Below are 16,957 nucleotides of genomic sequence, written 5' to 3'. Positions count from 1 at the left end.
AATACCACCAGGATGTTTTTGAGGTCCCCAAACCAGTGTCATCAGGACATTGTTGTCATAATGATAAATTCCAGATTATCTGTGCTAGATTTCATATGAGAATGTGTCATGAGGGTCTATGGTTTAATGGTGAACCTGGGCTTCTTGTAACAAGGATCACATTCTGTTGATAATTCATGGTGTTTCCAATGCAAAGCTTGTGAACAAAGGTAAAAAAAAATACTGTATTGTGTGTACATAAAGAAGATTCAGTCTCAGTGGAAAGTAAGAAGGATTGCTCAAGTTGCAAATACATAATTAACTAAAATATTTTAAAAATGTCTTGTTTTATTTAAATGGAAAGAACATTCTTAATCTGTGGATACATTGATTTAAGTGGCTGGAGAAGTAGAAAGGAAACCAATTGCTCAATTGAATTGCTTTGCAACAGAACTATTAGGGAGAGAACATTTAGATCAGGGATGCCACAGAGATGGATTTGTAAGGTGAAAACCACTTGAAGGAGGTGTTACCTTCAGTTTTCACAAAACTTCATATTTGATATAGAAGATTTAATGAACTGCAAACCATTTTTGTGTTGCAGTCCTATGTGTTCCAAAGCACCACTTCCAAATCAAATCCTAATATGTTAATACATTATAGAAAATGAAAGGGTGATGTTGATTTCTACTTTGGACAGGGTACAAAGAAGCCAATGTGTATAGTCTCATTTACATTTTTTTATGAGAGAAGGTCTTTGGGAGAAAAATTGACTATAGTAACAAAGATGCTGATGCTTGTCGATTTGGCAGGGCTGGGTTTAGTTGCTGGCAACAAAAGTTTTCATTAAAAAAAAATTGTATGAAGCTGAAAAGGCCAGTATTCAGTTTCTTATGTAGATCAGATAATGCGTACAATACCACCACTGTATGTATTGTGAAGATTGAATTGGTGCTTGCTTGAAGCCCACAAAAATGTTGACAGCCCCTTGTTGTCCATGTTGGATGGTTGCCGTGTGTGTCCAAAGAAACTGATTTACTAATGGACTGTGTACACAATCCCTTCATTATCATGAATATTTTGGACTGCAGTTATTGAATTCAAGGGGTGATTCACCCCACTCCCACCAAGTCAAGCAATGAACTGTAGAATGCGGATGCTAGTCATATGACCTGCAAGCTTGTAACTGGGTCAACATAAGAATGATTGTGCAGGATTTAAAATGTTAGATTTGAGAATGGGCAGCAACGTATCCCTGAATGCTTAAAAGCAAGGCGAGAGCTTCTTTTATTCCATGAGAATCTGATGCTCAGAACATTTTGCCACAGGATATAAGACCCTAAGTTGGAAAGGCCCTTTGAGGTTAGCCTCTGCTTAATGCAGGATTTACAAAGTTGGATGCAATAGCAGTATCTTTGACAGATGGCTGCTCAGACTCTAGCCTGTCATGACTTCTGCAGCAACAGACTGCTCATCTTTGGAGTTTTGAAACCCTCTCCCTACAGAACATTTCCCAAACTTTAAATCAGTGGAGCTAAAAGTTAGCTCTGTTTGACTATGCTTCATAAACATTGCAATAACTGCAATCTATTATTCTTTTTTAAAAAGCTATGCTTAGTGGCAATATAGTAAACAACGGCAGATGTCTGGAATGGTTCGTTCTGTAAGGAAGAGGAATTCCTGCAACTTTAAATGGCAAGGGATTGGATAAATGTTAACATTGACATTTCATGATTGGGCAACTGGGCTCTTAACATGGTGTTGGTTGTAGAATCCAGTGCCTCCATTGCTTCCTTCTCTTCCTTCAACTAAGGGCACCTATTCACCCCTTTCCACTCTCATACAGTGATTGCCTACAATGTTGACTCACAAGGGCTCACATGTTAGGCTCACAAGGAATTTGTCTCTGGTACAGAAGCTCTCAGTATACATGCGAAGAACAGAATAATCACCATCACCATCATCATCCAAATAAGAGTGGGGAGTAAAGAAGATAATAATATATAATATACCCATACTACATGGCTAAATATACATAGATATGAGAAAGTAATGTGCGAATTACAGAAGGTGTTTAGCAGATTGATGATGCGAGGGGAAAAAAACTGTCCCTGTATCTAGTTGTTTTGACATGCAATACTCTGTAGCATCCTCCCAAGGGGAGGAGTTGAAGCAGATTATGTCCAGAATGTGAGGGATCTCAGCCCTCCTTCTGACCCACTCAATATACAATATTTTTCTTATATTACCCACATTTTGCATATGACCTTGACATCCACATCAGTTAACGTATCAGCAAAAATAGATATTTTACACCATTTCCAGAAATGTGCTTTTCAAATGGTGATTTTATTTTTTAAAGTGATGTCCATTTTTTAAATAAATTTATTGCTGTTGAGCTTACCCACTTCTTCAATTAGAACTGACTTTACGTAGGTGTTGTAAATTGGTTTAAAAGCATGCAATATACATTTCAGTAAAATAGCAGCAAGCATGATTTATATAAAAAATAATATGTGGCAGAATTCAGCTCTGGAGATTTAATCCTTTTAACAAGCACTGAGCGTAAGTCAACATTTGTTACTAGTAATGACAAATACCACTCCAGACTACAAGACTGGTGAAAGAGCCATGATTTGATGGATTTTGTGAAAGTCGGGAGCTATTTGGATATCTGGCAGAATATTATTTTACATATGGGAAACAACTACTGAGAAAAATTGCCTCTGGGATAGCAGTGAAGATGGCAGCCCATGAGTGAAAAGACAGAGCAAGCCATTTTGGGCATCCTTCATGTTGTTTCACAGAGTGTCAGAGCACTACAAAAGACTAACTTTGTTGAGGGCTTTGGCTTGTCTTCCATGTTTTAATAAATAGGGCATGTAAGTGACTATATTGTAATGGCCAATTCTCTTTCTGCTTACAGAGCGGGCATATGCCTGCAGTCCGTATATGGGATGTTGCTGAGCGGACCCAGATGGCTGAACTTCAAGAGCATAAGTATGGAGTGGCATGCGTGGCCTTCTCACCAAGCTCCAAGTACATTGTCTCAGTGGGTTACCAGCATGACATGATAGTCAATGTTTGGTCATGGAAGGTAAATGACAGCAAGATTTTTTGTAGCTATTATGTGAGCGTAAATGAACTTGCAACTAGAAGTTGCATTATAATATGCCTTCAGAACACTAACCCTGTTTCCTCACAGATAGTCTACTCTGAGTTTCTGTCTCCCAGTTTGAGTTTGTTCTTGCTGTATATAAGAAGGATACAGAGCCTGAACCCCAAGGATTGCATGAATTATTGAAGATAGATAGCACGTGGACCAGAGCCCTTCCTAAATTTGCAATCAAATGAAAGAATGTAATTTAAAAATTGGAGTGCAACCATTCTGATTATTTTTCATTATTTTAATTGAATTTAAAAGTCAATGATATGCAATTTCATCATGCCTGTAGGCCCTGACTCCTTTTGGGAATACAGGGTTCAGCTCAAAAACTAGTGCTCACTACACAGAAGATGTCTGTTAAAGCAGTGAACAATAACTGAAATGAAAGTTTGTATTAGGGGTATATGCTATATTTCCATGAGACTGAAATAATGTTTATTTAATGATACCCTTCTAGCCTTAAAAATGCACAGAGAAATATTTCATTACTTTGGTTATTAGTATGTAGAATAAACATTGTTGAAATGGCATAGCAGCCTAACTAGGAAGATTTCCTCCCCACTTCCACCTCTTGGTTTGTGTTAAAGTTCACATAATGAAAGATCACAGCAGGCTGTTTCGTCTCCTTTTCATTAGATAGCTAGATAGGAAACTGCCTAATGTTGGGTCAGGCCCCTTTGACATCTCATTCTGTCCTGGTCTGCAATGATGGATACTGATTTTGAGCTGAAGATTCCAGAGGCCTTCTGTATGTTTGGCACCACTGCCCATTTCTTTTCAGGTTGACTGGGTCCACACATTGTACTAACCATGGTTTATTTTAAGCATTTTTAATTGTGTTAACTTTATTTGGTTGGGTCCACAGAACAAGCTAAGACAAAAAAAAACAAAACTCATCTTACGGCTCTGTCTGATATTTCGTATGTTTTCGATATTCACTCTCAATGCAAAAAGCTATTAGAGGTTTTCTTTTAAATAACTGATAATATGTTCTGAGTTTTATTTGGTTTCTCCTCTAAAAATAAGTGGTGCATAAGTACGTGTCTCTTCAAGGAGCAAAGATTTGGGTATTTTTTTTCTTTAAGGCCTCTTCAAAACATTGGATTATTCTTTGTATTGACCAGAAACAAAGCCTTCAGTGATTGATATGTTGATAGTAAAAGTGGCCTCCTCAGAGAAATAGTTAGTTTGATTAGGAGTAAATTGTGTCCTTAATTTATTTCCTGATATAACTGAAATGTGTTCAATTTATCTGATTATATATGAGAAATTAGAACCATAAATGAGGTTATCACAAAGGACTAAAATGGCAATGAGTTTTATATGCCAAATTAATGCTGGGCATTTTTTGTTGTTGAAGTTAAGTGTAGTAAGCTGTCATTGTTACATCTGGATTTGTTCATTCTTGTATAATCTTCTGTTCGGCAAGCTGTGCTGTTAGTCATAAATTGTTTCGCTGCTTTTTATTTCTGCATGTTTGTTAAGTGGTATCAAAAGACTTTTTTCTGACCTGAGTGAGTCAGGGGTAAAACCAGTTCTGGGTTTCTGATGTTAGAATGCAACTCCTAGTATATATCTATGTAAAAGATTTTTCTTTCTTTTGGGGTGGCAGGAGACTATGTGGAGTCATGTTATCTTATCTCTGCAGAATTCAAAGTTACTATCAATGCAGGTGCCTAAACCAATGGGAGACCAAGATTCCTGCTTTTGCTCATAGCTCCTTGGATCATTGGGAGTTTGCACAAATTAACTCACCATTGGGAATCCCCATGGAGCTCTTGTGTCCTAACTCATGTGATCATGAGGGAGGTAGTTGCAGGCCTTTTTCTGTCCATGAAGATTTTCCCTGTTCTTGCATCAGCCTTTGCTCTGTTCTGATTCTGTGAACTATCCCTTTTTATTTACATGTTGTTACATGCCAACGGTAGCAATAATCCTAGCCCAATACTGCAACTTTCTTCTAAATGTTTGTCCAGAAGATGTCTGTCCTTGTAACAGAATACAAATGTGTCCATTTGTCCCATACATAAAATTGAGCATAAAGTCTTTAAAACTAAAACAAGTGAGACTATGCTAAATGTTAAGTTAAAAAAAAAAAGAATACTGCAAATGAGCTGATAGTGTGCCCTGAATAATACAGAATTAATTTTTATCACTTGATCTGTGGGAGGCTGTAGCATTTTCATGTATATGCTCTGGGAGGTATTGTTGTGTATTCCCAGAGATCCTATGCATAAATCAGACAAATGGATTTAATTAGAAGAACATCTGACTTGCTCAACTGTCTTCTTTGCAGAAAAACATCGTTGTGGCAGCAAATAAAGTCTCAAGCAAAGTGACAGCAGTTTCATTCTCTGAGGATTGCAGCTATTTTGTTACAGCTGGAAACCGTCACATCAAATTTTGGTACCTGGCCGATAGCAAAACCTCTAAGGTAAAGGACGTTGTTGAGGCTGTTGAAAAAAAGGGGAAGATATTTATGACCAAGAGAATTATGTCAGATTTATGAGTATTTCTGCAAAGTATTAATCATCAAACCATTCCTGACGTGTTGTTTTTTTCATGCCAGGTGAATGCTACCGTCCCCTTGCTTGGGCGTTCTGGTTTGCTCGGAGAACTGAGGAACAATTTTTTTACAGATGTGGCATGCGGCAGGGGTAAAAAAGCGGACAGCACTTTTTGTATCACTTCTTCTGGTCTGCTGTGTGAATTCAACGACAAGAGGCTACTGGACAAGTGGGTGGAATTGAGGGTAAGTAGCCTGTGGCACTTGGATATCTGTTCATATTAGAGGTGAGAAGATCTTTCAGTTCAACCAGTTATCCTAGTGCAGGGTTTTGAAAACATAGGGCACAGAAATGGATGTCTGGCTGGGATGATGCCTGGTGCCTTCGGTATGAAAAAAAAAAAGAGATCTAAATTAAGTAGCTACCCTGTTTCTCCAACAATACGGCCTCCCCTAATAGGAAGTCCCAGCATGTTTTATAGGCATGAAATGAAATTAAGCCCCTCCCTCCAAATTAAGGCCTATATTAAAACATGCGAAATGGGGGAAATGGTGGGGCGGGGGGCTTGCCGTTAGGAAGTACTTTTGTTGCACACCCGGATATGGTGCTGCCTGCATTGACCCCGATACGAAGTGCCCCACCAATGCCGAGGTCAACATCCAAGCCATCGCCACCCACCCGAAGATGCAAGGGGGGGGGAATTAAGTCACCCCCGAAAAGACGGCCTAGCCATTTTTTCGGGGCTCAAAAAAAAATAAGACCCGGCCTTATTATATGAGAAACACAGTAGGTATGAGCCATATAATGTACTGCGCGGGTGCCAGTAGTCCTCAACTTACAGCAGTTCATTTAGTGACCATTCAAAGTTATGACATCACTGAAAAAAGTGTCTTGTGACCATTTTCACACTTATGACCGCTGCAGCATCCCCGTGATCATATGATCAAAATTCAGGTGCTTGGTAACTGGTTCATACTTATGACCATTGCTGTGTCCCAAGGTCATGCGATCACCTTTTACGACCTTCTGACCACCAGAGTCAATGGGCAAGCCAGATTCACTTAGTAACTGTGCTTACTAACTTAACAGCAGTGATTAATTTCACAACTGTTGTAAAAAAAGGTCATAAAATGAGGCAAACTTCACTTAAATGTCTCACTAAACAACATAAATTGTGGTCGTAAATTGAAGATTACCTGCATAAGAATGGCAATTCTTCTCTCCAAGGGGTTTCTCCTAACTAGTTTGGGGTATTAGAAGTGTATTTCATTAGGAGAAATCACTGAGGGGAAACAGATGTTCTCTAGAAAAGTTCACCACCTTTTTTATACTTGTGCTTTTAAATTGTATCCTTATTCTCTGCTTGATATATTTTAGCTGCCGCTTCCTGTAGTTTTGTAAATCTTGCAGAGTTTAATTCAGGCCAAAAATAGTCTCAAAACTGCTGGCGAAAATGGCTGCTCCTTCATTAGCAAACAACTAATTTTACAGCCCATTCCTAACATAAGCACAAATTGTTTTAGACCTGTTCAGTTGTGCTTGTATCCATTCAGCCAGGCACTAGTATTCTGCTTCAGTTGCATAACCCAGATGGGAAAAAAGTGATTGGTTGAAGCCCACCTGAGTAGGAGAACTTCCGTGCAAATTGTCTATGGAGATTCTCAGTCATCCAGGCCATGGTTGTCCCAACGGTGCTTTTTCCAAGAGACAACTGGACTTTCTGATTTTTCTTTCAAGACGTCTAGCTTCTCATCCAAGAAGCTTCTTCAGCGCTAACTGGATGGTGGGGAACCCACTGAAAGAATACAAATGACCAGCTGTCTACAAGGACTATAAATCCTTCCATTCCCCACCATCCAGTCAGAGCTGAAGAAGCTTCTTGGATGAGAAGCGCAACGTCTTCAAAGAAGAACCAAGAAGTCCAGTTGCGTCTTGGAAAAGCACCGTTGGGACAACCATGGCCTGGATGACTGAGAATCTCCATAGACAATTTACATGGAAGTTTTCCTACTCAGGTGGGCTTCAACCACCTTTGGGACTTCCGGTTTGAAGGGCTTCGGCAACAGACAGAAATCCGTGATCGTGTGCAGTTTCTGTCTGGGCTCGCCGCTGGAGCGCCCCGAGCCAGCTGGTTTCAGGGCTAAGCCACCCTGTAGAGGTGGTGAAGAGGGGGGAGACCGCCAGCAGGGTAGAGGAGAGCCACATCTCTCCTCCTCAGCTGGCCATTACTCCCTTTCCCAAAGGCGGTTGCAGCAGTGGTCAGAAATGGCCACCACAAAGAAGAATTCGACCAGAAAAGAATGTGCAGGAGGAAGATAAGAAGTGAAAGTTTTGGCTGACCGGGTTAAATTGTAAAAGCAACAACCAAGGTACCCTGGAATTTAAACTTACAAAAAATAACATCGCTCCCAAAGAAGAGTCGGAAGCAGCGAAGGAAAGTGAAAAGGGAAAGGTTTGGCTTTTTTTTCGTTCTCTCTCCTTCCCTATACTGAAAACTAAGAGACTTAAATAAGAAATTGGAAAAATCCGCTTTGACATCAATAGGCAATTAAGCTGAAAATAAAACAAAATGCCAAAGGGATAATAAAGATTTCTGGACATTAAAAACTTTCTTTTTCATAAGCAGAAAGGGAGAGAAAAAGAATAAGGGCAGGATCTGGAAGAGGGAGGAGACTGCCTGGAATTAAAAAGAATCTAAAGTAATACTTCAACAAGATTTCTAAAAGATACATTTTAACTGAAACTTTGCAACTAAATAGTATCCCCAGGAAGAGAAAGTGAAAAAAAAAGAGCAAAAAAGAAACAGCTTGCGTGTATTTGGATTATTTGGTGATCTTTGGATTTTTGGTTATTATATTTGAATGACTAAAATCAATCGGGTGGTTGTTTAAAAATTTATACCATGGCACCACTTCTGGATAAATTGAAAATGGAACTTAAAAAGTACAAAGAAGATGCACAAGAAGGGAAGGGTTCTTTTGGCTTCATTTTTCAATTCTTAGAAATGGAGATTTGGAACTATGAGAAACAACAAGAAACGTCTGCAAAACAAGAAGACTGGGACAAAGAAGAAACCATCTTCAATGAACAAGTAATTCTATGTGGGGAAGAAAAAGGAAAGGGGAGAAAGAGAATGGAGAATTTAAGACTTAAAAAAACAACCAAAGAAAAGAAAAATAATTCAAAAAATAAGTATAATACTGGAAAGCAACAGAAAAGGGGAATACAGAAGAGAGAAATAGAGGTAGAGAGACAAGGAGGTAAAAAGGGGAGAGAGAAGAAGAGAGGGAAGAAGGAAAGGAAAAGAAGTTACAAAGGACCGGAGCAAGATATAGAGAAACAGGACCTATTTAGAGATAATGGGTGAAAATCTAACTGAAAAAGGGATTCTGTAAAGGTACATAAGATTGTATTGTTATATTAGTAATAGAAATAACTTTAGAAAATTGGAAACAACATATGATTAAAATGAGGGATAAAATAGTGTAATTTAGTGAAATGTTTGTGAATAAAATAAGTGAAATAAAATAAATGAGAAAATTGAATTAGGAAGGAACGAGAACATTTTAATTAGTTAATGTTTTATAAAATATAAGTGAGGGGGGGGGAATTAACTATGGAAAGCTTATAATTGTTCCCATAGAAGTATGATATTGAATTGAAAAGTAATGTTAAAGATGTTAAGACTTTAATGAATATTAATATTAATGATAGAATTGAATTGGAATGGAATGTTGTTTTAATTATATACATTTATATATATATATATTTTAAGAATACAGTATGTATTTTAAGAATGTACCAAGCAGAATCCGAATGGAAGTTATGTATTATATTGAATGTTACAACTTTAAGGAAAAGATATAAAGGCGTCATACTCCAATCAGTAACTACAGGAGAAATTTTGTTTAATGAGAAAAGATAATAGATAATTCAAACAGGACAGACAAAAAATATAAATACAAAGATTTGAATTGAGATGAGATAATTAAAATAAAATTGAGAAAATTAAAAGAGGGGAGAAGCTATGCAGAAAATGTAAAATAGTAATAAGATATGGAATAGAATATAAAAATGAGCATGAATTTAAATTTGTGTCTGTACGAAGAAATGTAACCCGGGATTATGCTGCTTTCAAAAAAGATATTTTATTTGTATTTTTTTCTCTTTGTGAAAACTCAAATAAAATTTTCAAAAAAAAAAAAAAGCACCTTTGGGACTTTCATGTAAATTGATTTTCCCTAGACCTAAATATTTCCTAGATCTGTGTTTCGATTTCCCAGTGTCTGTAGATCCTGAATGATGTGTTGATGTTGAAAGACATTGTGAAAATCTTTTTCTCCTCATGAAATGGTAAATGCAAAGATTTAGGGCTTTTCTTCTTCTTTTTTTTAAATAAAGGAACCCAGCTCCTAAGCCCTTGCTCACTCTTCAAACTGAATGCTCTCTCACTTTCTCTCTTTTCCTTCTTTTTCCTTTTGGCACTGAAAACACCCTTCTCTCTTTTATTTAGAACACAGACAGCTTCACAGTAAGTTCTAATGTCTCTTGTTTCCAACACGCCACTGTTCTAGCATCCCTCCCATTTGTCATTTTTTTTCCCCCCTCTTTGCAATTGTGCTCATTGCAGTAGAATTTAAAAACTGGAATGAGATTGAGTCTTCATCGGGGATTATGTCTATTTCTTCTGTTGCTTAACGTAGTGTTAATTCCCATTCCTAATACAAGGGAAATCTTTTTCAGTGAAATATTCAAATCCCTATGTGCTGGTGTTGTTGTTGAATGCTGTTGTCCTGGACATTCGGCCATGCTCATTCCATTTCAATTTTTTTTTCTAGTCACTATTCTTTCCTCAATGAGCATGCTCAGTGTCCATTGATCAAATTGCTGAGTTTCTAGGAGGTGGCTGTTATTTCACCCTGGCGTAGTGCTGATATAAGTTTGGGATAGATAACGAGTGGCACAGATTGCCTGTGGAATTCTAGGAGTTGAAATCCACACATCTTAAAGTTGCCAAGGTTGAGAAACACTAGTCTAATTATTGAAAATAGGAGCTTATAATAATAGTTTTCCTACAACAGGGCTGTCAAACTCCCGGCCCACAGGCCCGATGCGCCACGCACTGCCCATGCCCACACTTGGTTTAGTAAAGGGGGGGAAAGCCCCGATACATCATATGATGCCACCATGATGACGTGAGTTTGACACCCCTGCCCTACAGAAACAGTTATGTAGGATGTCTTTTCTGAAGAATGCCTCCAGTTTAGTTTTTTCCCCTTATGTTTAGTGATTCCATCTCATCTTGCTTCAGTTTCCCCGCCCCCTTTCTTTCTCGACTACTATTTTCTTTCATGCTTTGTTGTGTTATATAGTGGCTCATGCTGATGTCTTTATGTCCCCAGACTACTGTGGCAAACTGCATCTCCGTGAACCACGATTACATCTTCTGTGGCTGTGCTGATGGTACTGTTCGGATTTTTAATCCTTCAAATCTTCACTTTGTGACCACGCTCCCTAAACCACACTTCCTAGGGATGGATATCGCCAGCATTACAGAAGCCAGGTAGGAAAAGTAAAGATCCAGAAGCAACTTGTGCCAGACTTTAGCTTCGCTCTCCATCTTGCATTTGCAAGTACATTTGCAAGCCTCCCCAGTTACTCTGGGGTAAGAGGGGAAGCCAATACATAGAATAGAATAGAATAGAATAGAATAGAATAGAATAGAATAGAATGGAATGGAATGGAATGGAATGGAATGGAATGGAATGGAATGGAATGGAATGGAATGGAATAGAATAGAATAGAATAGAATAGAATAGAATAGAATAGAATAGAATAGAATAGAATTCAGTTCTTTATTGGCCAAGTGTGATTGGATACACAAGGAATTTGTCTTCGGTGCAAATGCTCTCAGTGTACATAAAAGAAAAGATACATTCGTCAAGAGTCAAGAATCGTACGGTACAACACTTAGTAATGAGTCATAGGGTACAATAAGCAATCAAATCATATTACATTTTACAAATAAATAGATAAATAAAAATATTCAGTGAGCAAAAGGGAAAAACTTTGCTTATGAAAGGGGAACTTTCACCTGTACTAAACTGCAACTTCTGTCACCCCAGGCAATGCATGGCATCATGTTTGAGGAGACTGGCAGAAATGGTTCTGGGATACAGTCTGCCAAGGTGTAAAGCAGTGTCATGCATTAGAACATGTAAATTGCTTTGTAATTTTCTGGCTGAGAAATATGTTCTAACTCTTTACTCTATTTCCTTTGGCTGTTTTGCATTTTTGTAATGTTTATTGTTGTTTATTCTTTCCTTCCTAATCCAATATCTAAGGCAAAGTAGTAGAATGTTTTTCTATATTGGTCTCACCTTTACTTTCAGATGGTCCCTTTTGAGATGTCCTCTTCTCCACACTGTATCTCTGGAGGCTTGTCTGTCTCCTGATGATGACATGGGTAGTGCTTATTCTGGTGTTGCTGGTGCTTCATGTAGTATAGCTAGCATTAAATATGGTGAAATCCTTGGGGTAACACTGACTGGCCAGTTTTCCTCCCATCTCAAGAATATCTTGAAGTACAGGTAGTTCACAGCTTACAACAGTTCATTTAGTGACGATTAGAAGTTACAATGGCACTGAAAAAAGTGACTTATAACCATTTTTCACCCTTACGACCATTGTGGCATCCTTATGGTCACATGATCAAAATTCAGAGGCTTGGCAATTGACTCAAATCTGAGATGGTCATGTGATCATCTTTTGTGACCTTCTGACAAACAAAATCAATGGGGAAGCCAGAGTTGTGTCACTAACTGAATAACTGCCGTGATTCACTTAAGAACTGTGGCAAGAAAAGTTATAAAAAGGGGCAAAACTCAATAACTGTCTCACTTAACAACAGAAATGTTGGGCTCAACTGTGTTTAAGGTGAGGACTACTTGTAATGGTCCTGGTATATTTCTAAAGTCCCCAGAAATTAAGATCTGCCAGAGAAGACCCTTCTCTTTCTTTAGCTGAGGGAGAGCCTGAGGTAATTTCTTGTGTATATGTGACATAGAGCATCACTCAGCCAAGAAGATGTAGACTGAGCCTATCAGGGTCAGCAAGCTGAAGTCTATGAATGTTTTGAGCCAGCAGCCTGCATTATTCACAACAACATCTCTGAGAAAAACAAGACTGATATTTGAATTAACATATATAAAGCTGACTTAGTGGCTGTCTGCATGTGTTTTAACGAAACACATATCTTTCTGAGAAAAAAATGTTTTGATATAAAGGCAGACTTCAAATATCTCATCTAGCTTGTTTTTCCCTTCCCATCTTTCTGGCCCACAAGATCTATTAATGCTTTGTAAGCTTTAAGCAACTATTATTGGCAGAATTTTAGAATGCACTGCCATGGTAAACTAACAGAGAGAAATAGAAATAAGTAAAAATGTACAAAGCATCTATGCTCTTGGAACATCCTCCTGAGCTTTCAGTACATTGACTCCTGGCCTCGGATTTTTATTAGTGACTTGGAAAGGCCAAGGTACTGTGTAGCTTAAAATATGATCTGCCAGTTTAGTTTTAGAAGCTGTAAACTTGGAAAGCTACGCACGTGCACACTGTTGTTCCTTAGCTCATTTATAGTAAGCTCCCTTTGGACTGCAGTTTTGCCTTGCATTGCCAGATTTTTATGACAGACTGAACGAACAATTAATGAGAGCTGCATCTTAAAATTGGAAGGATTTGAATATGTGGAATTGCTCACAGAGCTTAGAGTCATTTCATACCCTTTCAAAAAACAAAACCCTCCTGTTATTGGATTAAAAAAACTTGTATTTTAAAAACCTGTTTTTTAAAAAAATCTGACAATTTCAGGCTTGTAATTTCTTGCCAAGCACCCAAAAGCACATGGTTCTAATTTATGGAGTTTAGAGACTGATCAAAATGTGTAGGTGTATGCATATTTCCTGTGTTGGATTAGGAGAGCACATCTTTCTCCTTCTGTCTTGACCACTTTTTACAGAGGCACAATTGAGAGAGTTTTAACAAACTGCATCACTGTTTGGTTTGGTGTCAGCAGTGCCTCAGATTGAAAGTCCATGCAGAGAGAGGTAAGGACAGCCGAGAAGATTATCGCTTCCTGCTATGTGCTTAGAGCTCAAAGCATTGTTAGAGACCCCACACACCCACTGTATGGTCTGTTTCTGTTGCTCCCCTCTGGGATGAGGTTTCAAAGTATTTCTATCAGGATCACCAGATTCTGTAACAGTTTTGTTCTCTATGCCATCGGTCTGGTAAACTTGCAACATTCGTTTTTCTCACCATGTACATGTAAACATCCGAACTAGACTGTGTTATTTCTCTGTGTCATATATGTGAGTATACGCATAATTTTGTATTTATTTATTTTGTCATGTTTATATAGTGTATATTGCAGTATATTGGTAACCCTTTGAGAGCTGTATTCAATGAAATTTCATTTTAATGTATGCCAATTAGTGTACGTTTAAAGTGACAATAAAGTTATTCTAAGTCATATTTTCCCCTGGAGTTTAAAAGAAATTGAAATTCACCGTTGTCATGATAACCAATTTATGCATTCAATTCTTTGTGCCAAGATTGCCTGGGTGTTTACCTAAGAGTTCACATTTTATTAAATACTTGACTCTCAATATAGTACTATTATTATTCAAGCATTTTAAAAAAATGAGATTAACTGTGAGAATGGAACTATAATTTTGTCTGGGGGACCAACAGTATCTGAAAAGGTTCTCATCCCATCCTCACGACTACCATCTACAGAAGGTAGGAATGCAAAAAAAGAAAAAAAAAAGAAAACCACACTGCACATCAGTTTTCTTTGGGGGAGTAAGCTAAACTGACAATGGTCCAGAATGAAATAGACCAAGTCCATATGGCCCTAAAAGCCACAGTTGCTCAGTCTTACTTGGGTTAAGCCAAAACCTATTTTCTCCATCCTCACAGCTTTCATGGCCTCACAGCCTCCAGACCATGGGAAAAGAAACTTGAAGTGGTCAGCCTGGTGTATGTGGGTTGGTCTATGTGTGTGGCTGTGTGCGTTTGTGTAATTGAGTATTATTGGTATACTTACGATACTTAATCCCACACAGATGGCATACCTCACCCAACTGCTTAATGTAGCTATTAAACAGGATGTAGAGCTCTGAGGAACTTTGCAGAACGGGTCCAGGTGCAAATCTCCCTCCCCTACTAACACCAACCGGAGGAAGGAGGAGAAACTCTGCAACACTGTTCCTCACCCTCTGTCCAAAGCCGATCTCAACAGATACTATGATTGATGGCCCTGAAAGCTGCTGAGAGGACTAGGATGAATGACCATTCCTATCCTGATCCTTCTAAAGGTCATCTATAAGTGCAATCAGCGCCACCTCAGTATTACATCTGGTCTGAAACTCAACAGTAGTAAGGATTAAAGCCCCAATATTACTGCAATCGGGTAGGATAATGCCGTATGAAACCAAATCTGTTCAGTCTGAGATCTGATTACAATTTAAGCTATTATGGTCTGACTGAAGGAAAGAGATTAGATCTGCTGGTTCTGGGGGCAGTTAAGTCATGCATTCGTGTGGCCATAAGCCAACCCCACATACTCACAGTCCATTTGAAATACGAGGATAACAATGCTGACTGAAGTTACAGGATTGTTGCACAATTACAATGGCATGATGTATGTGCAGCATTTGGAATAGTAGAAATGACTAACAGCATACAAATATGTAACCGTAAAAAATACCGGTAGAACAGGCAAATTTCTGTCTGTCTCCTTTTAGCAAACCTGCTGTCTTTTGATATACCTTCATATATCAACTGTTTAAAAATTATCCATTGTATTATCTTTTTGCAGTCGGCTTTTCTCTAATGTGACTGATGCCAAGTATCCAGATACCATTGCCTTAACCTTTGATCCGAACAACCAGTGGCTGTCTTGTGTTTACAATGATCACAGCTTGTATGTGTGGGATGTCAAAGACCCCAAGAAAGTGGGCAAGGTTTATTCTGCATTATACCACTCCTCCTGTGTCTGGAATATTGAGGTAATGTTAAGTCGCAAATATTGATACAGATGCAATAACAGTCACCAATAGTATTATTTCTGATTTCCAACAAAATGAAAGTATTTCAGAATTCAGAAGGCACTTCCCATTATGGCAAGAATTCCAGTGTGATTTTTCTTTTTATAACTAATTTTTTCGGTATTATTTAGGTTATATTTTTCATGCACACTAATGATTAGGAATGAATTAATGGAAGGGAAAAGACAAGGAGAAAATCTATATTTCTTTAGCCACGTAACTGAACATTAGACAATAATATAAAGCAAGTGTTTTAAATGAAAATCTAGATCTGGGTAATAAGAAATGGAGGTTTTTCTGGCTCCTTGTCTCCAGTAATGGTCTATGTGGCTGCAGATAGACACATTCTGTTGATTTTCCATTATAAAAATATATTAAAACCTTGGCTTACTGTCCTAGTTCCTCATTTGCTTAGTGTTCTTCCAAAATCTGGTTAAAATTAAGGTACTTTACTACATGCATGTCCTGAGCATCTTTCCATATTCTCTTGATTAATCCTCTTTGGAATTAGAATAAAGGTTAAATTTGCACCTTCTTTCTTATCACAATTATGGCAGTAGCCAAGTGCTGCTCCCTGCTGGCTGCGATGTGTAAGAATGCTTAAAGCATAATGAAGTATATGGTGGTTTTATCTGCATCAGAAAATAATCTTTGGGATCCCTTTCCTATAGAAAGCTCAAATTGCCACAGTATCCCAATCACGTCATTCTGTGAAGCTTGAATCTGGTACTATAAACAGACTTGGTAAAACCAATCTACATAGACTTCTGTAAAGCCTTTGATTCAGTGGTACACAACAAACTACCCCTAAAATTAAAATCTTACAGTATCTCTGGACACCTGCATAACTGGATAGAAGCATTCCTGTCAAACAGACAACAAATGGTCAAAATTGGGAGCATCCTATCAAATTCTGTACCCGTCAACAGTAGTGTCCCCCAAGGCAGTGTTTTAGGACCAACTCTCTTCATACTCTACATAAATGACCTCTGTGATCATATTAAGAGCAACTGTGTCCTCTTCACTGACGATGTAAAGCTATTCAACACCACAGACAATACTGCTACCCTTCAAAAAGACCTTGACTATGTATCAGAATGGTCAAACAAATGGCAACTTCAAATCTCAACAAATAAATGCTCTGTCTTACATATTGGCAAAAAAAATCAGAAAATAAAATACAGGCTGAAGAC

General features: G+C 38.1%; 1 protein-coding gene across 4 annotated transcripts in view; it reads left to right on the top strand.

The window, feature by feature from the left end:
• Positions 1–16,957, top strand: part of MAPKBP1 (mitogen-activated protein kinase binding protein 1) — a 135,219-nt gene that overhangs the window by 67,581 nt on the left and 50,681 nt on the right. For 3 of the 4 annotated variants that reach the window (XM_087921788.1, XM_087921787.1, XM_087921786.1), the window contains exons 6-11: positions 2,906–3,076; positions 5,442–5,579; positions 5,715–5,897; positions 10,166–10,183; positions 11,055–11,215; positions 15,536–15,725. In XM_087921788.1, the coding sequence (XP_087777914.1) occupies positions 2,906–3,076; positions 5,442–5,579; positions 5,715–5,897; positions 10,166–10,183; positions 11,055–11,215; positions 15,536–15,725 (861 nt within the window). The remainder of the gene's footprint in view (positions 1–2,905; positions 3,077–5,441; positions 5,580–5,714; positions 5,898–10,165; positions 10,184–11,054; positions 11,216–15,535; positions 15,726–16,957) is intronic. The other variant, XM_026709745.2, reaches the window with a different exon arrangement.

Source organism: Pseudonaja textilis, chromosome 1, assembly GCF_049901715.1.
Source record: "Pseudonaja textilis isolate UNSWEBS1 chromosome 1, rPseTex1.2, whole genome shotgun sequence".
NCBI classification, from domain to species: Eukaryota; Metazoa; Chordata; class Lepidosauria; order Squamata; family Elapidae; genus Pseudonaja; species Pseudonaja textilis.
The sequence above is the reverse complement of the archived record's forward strand: the minus strand, read 5'-3'. Positions and strand labels throughout refer to the sequence as shown.